The sequence below is a fragment of the Halichondria panicea genome, chromosome 6 (assembly GCF_963675165.1).
Source record: "Halichondria panicea chromosome 6, odHalPani1.1, whole genome shotgun sequence".
Classification (NCBI taxonomy): Eukaryota; Metazoa; Porifera; class Demospongiae; order Suberitida; family Halichondriidae; genus Halichondria; species Halichondria panicea.
Window position 1 is genome coordinate 4,378,542 of NC_087382.1, and position 7,855 is coordinate 4,386,396.

The window sequence follows — 7,855 nt, forward strand, 5'->3', positions numbered from 1 at the left end:
AAAGTTGTGGTTGCATTGCGCTCACATGATGTCCATGCAGCGAGCGTTTCTGCCAAAGCACTCACGAATCAATATTCACTCTGTAAGTGAGTGATGACCAACGTATTATGTATTACTGCTGCCAATGTCATTATTCTTTTGTTTTGTTTTTGTGTGTGCTCCAATAATTTTAAGTTAATTGCATCACGACTGCCAGTGCACTCTCTGATCATAATTACTGACATGAACATTATTGTATTTCCGGCATTTGACATCATGATGTTCATGTGTATGGGATTGTGTATTGAGTGTGCAATGAATAGGGATATTTCTGCATGCCAGACACATCTGAGTAGCAACAAATTAAGAGTTTAACCTGCAAAACTAGCTGCAACAGGTCAAGAAATCTCTAAGAGCTTAACTTGACGGCCACTCCAACAAAGAACTTAGTTTCCTGTCCTGAGTGCACATCCTTCTCAGCCTACCTCATTATTTTTTCCATTATTGACCTTTATACCCTCTTTCTTCATTATTTGTTAACATCATCAAGGCCATGTGGCTGAAAAATTTGTCAGGCAAAATATTTTATTGTACATTTCAATGGATATTCATAATACATAATTATTCATAATAATGGATAGTGGTAATAAAGATCGAGCTCGCGCTCATCAAAATCTGAAAATTCAAGACGGGAAACTATACGTTCTTTGTTGGAATAGCCTTAATCTTCACAACCTCAAATACATACTGCGTGAGAGCAAATCAGTCACTGGATGTTCTATAGTTCCTGCATGTGTTAATGGTCGAACAGTAGTACCACCGCACCACTGTACTAGTGATGCATATAGTGCCAAGGAATTGTTGTGTATAAGTATATTCAGTTTGGTGCACACGATAAGAGGATCTCGAGTCACACCCAGTGAGGGATCCCTTCATCTTAGCTGTGACACTTTGTATGTAATTGTGTTTTTGTGAGTCTCAGTTGTTAATAAGCAATTGCTGGAGCTTTTATTGTGACCACCTTATTATCTCCTTTTTGGCTTTAAAATTGTATCAGAGTCACCTTATTCAATGACAGAATTTTAAATGTCTATATGTTTCTGTTTGTGTGGCTTTCATGTTTTTATGAATGCATTGAGTCCACCCTAACCTTGTTCCCAGCCCGACTTGTCTCTAGACTCGCAAGCCGTCACTGTTCGCCTGCAACAGTGACGGCTTGCGAGTCTAACTTGTCTCTATAATTATGAAGAAGAATTGGCCTAGGAACAAGGCTAAGTCCACTCAATCCCTTTCAGCTAGGGATTGGTAGATTATGCAGGCTTAATTTTGAGCATAATAGGCACATTTTTTGGGTGAGAATTATGTTGGCATAATAGGCACCTTTATAACAATTATGAGAACTAGTGTTCAAGCTGGCGCTGTGCTAATGCCTCTCGCCATGATTTGAAGACACTATAAAAAGGCCGGGTGCTTGCCTTGAAAAGAGTGTTTCTTGACATTAGTAGTGCATGGTGGTGATGAGCCACACTGTCTGATCAACACTGTCTGATTGACTACAAAGGTCAATAATAAGCATATACATAGTTAAGGAGCAACATGACAGTAGTGTCAAACATATTCATAGTCTATGGCAATGCAAATTGCATGCTCACAGTGCTTTAGAACAGAACCGGTTAAAACACTCAGAAATACATTGAGTTAAGTTTCTTACGGCGTTAAGTTTATCTTCACGATCTGCTACTATATAAATAGTTCTGAAACTGAACGATGGGAACCTCTAACTCCAAACGCTCCAAACAACTGAACGCCAGCCTAAAAGATCAAAGTTTTCGCCCCAAACTCGATGGTGCAAGCGTCGCATTAGGAGAATCTAACTCCAAGCAACTGAACACCAGTGTGAAAGATCAAGAATGGCAAAGTCTGCATTCCAAGCTTGATAGTGCTACATTGGGAACTTCTGACTCTAAGCATGTGGACACAAACGATACTTTGTTCAATCTTAAAAAGTATTTGCTTCGTGAGAGCAAGTCACTGGATATTCTAGTTCTTGGTGACCTACGAGAAAGTAATATTGTTGATGGTCTTATTGGTTTGAGGCTGTCTGAGATGAGCAGAAGTACCATCACTACTGACGATGGTGCCGAGGAAATTGTTTTGTACAGAGCGAAGAGAGAGGGAATAGACGTCACTGTCTGGAACGCACCTAGCTTGTCTTTTCATCAAGAAGGCTATGTTCAGGAAATCAAGAGGATACTCGAAACTGTGGACCTGAAGTTACTGTACAATATTGGTCGTTGTCCATCAGATGTTATTGAAATATTAACATATCACGAGTACGTTTGGGATCAAGTCTTTGATTATTGTTTCGAGTTCTGATCTTTCGAAATCATATGACTCGTATGACAGGGTAACAGTGAGAGAGATTGTTCGCCTACCTTCACAGATGCACTAAATACTCAGGGGAAGAGAATATCAATATATACTTTGATAACAACTACTACGCAAGAATTATCATTCATCCTGACATACGTGCTTCTTATTCTCTCTGGCTATCTAATTTCTTTTTTGGCTGTATCAGTTATCCCTGTTCACAAAATGTCAAAGGAGCACTTTTGAAACTCAACCTGAAACGATTTAAGTACATTCCAGAGGATGAAACAGTACCAAGTGTAATAATTATGTCCAATTGAAGAGCAGCCATTAAATTTTACATTCACAGTGTATGAAAAACGACGCCGAGCGCGCCTGTCTTTAGGTAGCTCATTATGCACGTGGCTGCAAATCATGTAGAGATAGCACCGTGAATCGTTTCACTTTGGCTAGCTTTGTCTCAGCTAGCTAGCTAGCTACCTCAAACAAAGAAGACCAAGACTTAAGTTCTAGTATCAATCCTGCATGCTCCAGTATTCTCAGACTCAGCTCTAAGCACAACTTTATTCGATATTCAGGAAGGACAAGTTTAGAACAATCTCAGCCACATGAAACCTCTCAGGTAAATATAATGGTGCTCAGCTAGACTAGCAATACACAATTGACACCTGCCTTTTAGAATGTCTATAGCTAGCTAGCTTCTCACAAACATGTAATTACAAACAATGAGCAGTAGGTGTAACCAGTAGGTGTGCCCCAATCAAGAGGGTGTGGCACCGGAAGTGGGCGTGGTTAAAATTTCCCGGCGCTACCGCGCCGCTGGTTTTTCAAAGGAAACCCCTGTGTCAAAAGTCTGGCTACGCCCCTGCACACACACACACACACACACACACACACACACACACACACACACACACACACACACACACACACACTTATTCATTTTGACTAATGCCTAGTGCTAACTCTAAGAACATAAGGCTATCTACTCCCGATAGAAGACCAATATGTACACACACACTGACACCGGAATATTTAGCTAATATTATATGAACCAGCTACCACAGTCATGGTCATACAACCTGTAATTAACTAATGAGCCTTTCCCACCCATAGGTCGATTTAATACCTAACGAACAGCCTGACCCTACCCCAACACATTATGCATATAATATATACACTAGAACCAAGCTATGGTACCTACTATAGGTCAAGTTATAGGAACCAAAAAAGCTGTTGTGATTTCACCCACCCACACACACAGACAACTAGAACTCTGTGGTAAAAAATAATGGTACATGTACATAACCCTCAGTAGTAACACCTTGAGGGAGCCTTAAATTAAAGCTCACATGATCCAAGCATGCCATGCATATAGAAACAAATGGATAAAATGGAGTGTAACCAAAAAAAGTCATCTGAAGCCATCCAGTAAGTAAAGCAATATTTGGCCTTTATGATATTATTATGCTGCACTTGTATGAATACATAAAACTATATACAATATATAGCACATGTCAAAATCCTTAATTCTGTATGCCCAAGAAACCAATAGCAACTTAGCTCACATGAATTATCGTAATGACAACGTATAGACCACCCCCACTAACAAGTTTACCCATAACTACTGCTAGAATAGGAAGTAATGTAGTAATGAATGTTACATGATAATTATAATAATGCCATTTGTTGGCATTATAGCAAATCCGGACTCCATAGGGAGTGGTTCCGCCTATTCTGTAGTCGACCACGGGTCGGGAAATTAAAGGAACCGAAACCCGTGGCCTGACGAGGATCAGATTAGGTTCTCCCCTGATGACCGGTGCATTCAATTAACCGAGAGCAGAAGGCATAAGCCTACTAACCTCGCACTACAATAGATACTATAGCTCTTCCTGTGTTCACATAATAATTATGTACTATTGGGTAGTTTAGGGTCATTCGCAACACCCACGTGCATTGTATAAGCAGTCACCATGTGACTTAACCTTAGCACAGCAAGCTAAGCTACCTATTTTATACCTACACAACACTTTAAACTGCTATACCAGAACAATAATTATATAAATAGACTATAAGATCGGATTACGCGGGACCTGTTACAAGTAGATGTTTTTCTCTTTTCTACTCTTAGGCTGAGTCAGTAATTATGTGTCGGAAAGCCCGATCCCACCCCCTATACTTCTGTATATACCATTCTCAAACACACACACACACACACACACACACACACACACACACACACACACACACACACACACACACATTATTATTGCAGATTGGTTGTTTCCGATGGATACTTTCTTGGTTCACTCCGCTTTGCAAGGAGTAAATGGTGCTCAATGGAAACTGTTGGGAATAAATCTTTCGATCCCCTGGAACAAATTAGATGCCATTGAAAACGAAACATCCTTCCCCAGTGACATTGCTAAGAAAGAGGAAGTAATTCGACTGTGGATGTCTCAAGAACCCACCTGGAAAATGTTGGCAGAGGCTCTCAGTCAACCTACAATTGGATTGTCCCAGAAAGCAAGTCAAATCTCACAAGAGCATAGTAAGTACCTCACAATCATTATTGCCATTTATTCATGCATACATTTTATATAGATGTGTCTCTACAAGAAAAAATTCTTGAAAGCAATTCATCCACCTGCCCCGGCGAGGACTTTCTCCAATCGTTTGCTGCCATCATTGATTCTCGATGGCAGTGTCTTGCTTCTCCCCTCTCCCTCACTTCTGAAGACATTGTGAGCATCAAACAAGAACCAAGAAGAGCAGAGCCGACCAGACAAGCACTCGTCATGCTGCAAAAGTGAGCAGCCAGGGAGACGGCAACTTATGGTCTGTTGAGAGAGAGACTCCGTACACTCTCAGTGTTTCATATCTGAGAAAAATTAGCATCATGTATCACAGCACAAATTTATATGTATATATGTAGCTACATTCAATTGCACCTACTAGCTCTTTAAAGAACCGTGTTTGTGTCACTGAACTTTCAAAAGTCATGCCTTGCCACTTAGCATTTCGAGCACTTTTGCACTTAGTCTAGTTCTATATATTTAATTAATTGTGCAATGTCATGACCGTTATAGCGATTATGGAAATTCCTGTACATGTACATTTTATTTTTTATATACTTCTGCATAATGCAAGTCTGTGTACAACGAGTAGCATAGTTAATTATAAGCTAATAGAATGTGTGCCCTATATAATAATTATACACAACTTACAATTTACTACAGCGTGTACAAATTAAGTATGTACAAATTAATATGTTTATAATTGTACGTCTGTACGTCTTTTGTCTGCTCTCGTGCTTTAAGTGAGGGTGTGTGTGTGTGCTTGTGTGTATTATGTGCTTGGAACAGCTGATGGAACGTACGTAGATGGATGATGGTTGTATCACTGTCCTTTGATTCTTCTGCCTGCATGTGTTGCATGACCAGGCCATCACATCAGGGTGCATTGTGAGGTAGTGGTGACTATGTCTGGTATGTGGTGTATTCACCTAGCTGATGAATGGTAATTAGCTTGTAAGGGATTGTGACCGTATACCTGCTCAGTTGGTGTGGTTACCATGGTCAGAATCTTATACTATAATTCTACTTACTTAATTTGCTTAACCTTTACTGGACAGTCAAGAATTTCTAGATTCTAGATTCCAGATTCCTTCTGATATTGAACAATGGCAGCTTCTAACTCCCAGCAAGTGGACACCAGTGTGGTAGATCAAGGGTGTCAAAAGCTTTATTCTAAGCATGCCACTGCGACTATAAAAACACTCAACTCCGATTGTCAACGTGATCACCCCAAGCTTGGTGGTGCGACAGACCAAGAGAGTGGAACTGAGGACGTGTTGATTCAGAAGTTCAAACAGTATGGTTGGTAATTCCCGAACATTAAAGAAATGCTTCGTGGGAGCAAGTTACTGAATGTTCAAGAAAGTAACATCATTGATGGTGTTATCGGCCTGATCATGAGGCTGTCTGAGGCGAGCAGAAGTACCATGACTATAGTGCAATTCAGCATAAACTTCCGAAATTGTATTTGCACTCCAAAATTGAGTATTCTACAACAGCTTCATTGAAGGCTCACTAGTGATTACTTACATTATTAGGAGTGTAGGAACTTATTTCTGAAAAAATTAATTAATGGAAGACGTTAAAAATGGCACAAAAGGTTGGTCCAAACGAATGTTAGGCCACGCTCACTCCTAAACTACCTCAGAACTTGTTCCCTGTACCATCTGCGCAAAATTTGTGAGCGTAACTTTTTCTTCATCCACTTATAATGCTATATATGAAGTTTTGATGTCTGTATGTGTACAGTGATTGACTAGAATCCATTTATAGGAAAAACCCCTAAAAGTGACTTGTGGTTCACTGCATTGACATTTTTAAAATTCCTGAGCGTAGAATGGTTTGCAATGGAATGTAAGGCATGCATAACAAATTTGGTGTTGTAAAATTGAGCAGGGGAGGAGTTGAATCCTTTTGAAGCAAAATCAATCAATCCATTGTTCAAATCAATTAGTGAAGCGTTAAGTGTATTCATGAAAATTGAATCCTACAAAATGTAGGCCCACCACCTCTTAGTTGACCTGCATAATTGAATAGTGGCCTTAGTGATTCATTACTGAGTTATTATGTCTAATTGTAAAACAACATTTTGGAAGTTTATGCTGAATCGCACTATACTGATCGATGATGGTGCCAAGGAAATTGTTGTGTACAGAGCAATGAGAGAAGGAATAGGCGTCACTGTCTCGAACGCACCTAGCATATTCTGTGATGTGACCAATCGAGGAGATTATGTTAGTGAAATTAAGAAAATACTAAGTCTGGCTGATTTTAAGTGGCTGTACATTGATTTTGAGCGAGGCAAAGAAAAGCTTACTTCAATGTTTACTGGATTCGGAGCAAATATTTGGGCTCTTGTGATATTTTCAGAATTGGACGAGTATTTTTGTGTTCACCATTGGTTCCTTTTAAATCGAAAATTAATAAGTAAGATTCAGTGGATTACATGTTCGTCACTTTTTTTGCTGTGAAGATTAACAAAGTTCATTGATGCAGAATCTCTCGGAGTTGTTTTTCGATTGTGTTGATGCTATTTCTTCATGGAATGGAAAAGGAGCTCTTTTGAAGCTCAAACTGAAGCGAGTTTGTGAAAGTGTACTATGTCCAATCCAGGAGCAATTACCATTGGACTTGGAAGCAAATTGTGCTCCTTACAATGATTCAGAAGGTAAAGATGACAGTGTACTTGTAATCCCAAGAGAAGTATTTGCCTCTGAGCCACAACCGCCATCAGAAGAAGATGAGGATAAATTAGAGCCTGTTCAGGAGCTCACACATTTTTACACAGGCACCCACGATCTTCAGTTCGGTGCACACAGTGGGGGAGCCATAGCAGTTACCGTTCCCTCTGTGCATGCTACCATCAGGTATCCAGACACTTTCGCCTGTTTCAGGAGCTCTAAATCAGAGGCCGGATGTCATCAAAG

General features: G+C 39.9%; 1 protein-coding gene across 1 annotated transcript; it reads left to right on the plus strand.

Annotated features, from left to right (window-relative positions):
* Window positions 1-3,222: 3,222 nt before the first annotated feature.
* Window positions 3,223-5,365, plus strand: LOC135336918 (uncharacterized). The gene is made up of 2 exons (XM_064532796.1): window positions 3,223-4,903; window positions 4,957-5,365. Exons 1-2 carry the CDS (start codon window positions 4,642-4,644, stop codon window positions 5,163-5,165), a joined length of 471 nt encoding a protein of 156 aa, XP_064388866.1. The 5' UTR covers window positions 3,223-4,641; the 3' UTR covers window positions 5,166-5,365.
* Window positions 5,366-7,855: the final 2,490 nt, after the last annotated feature.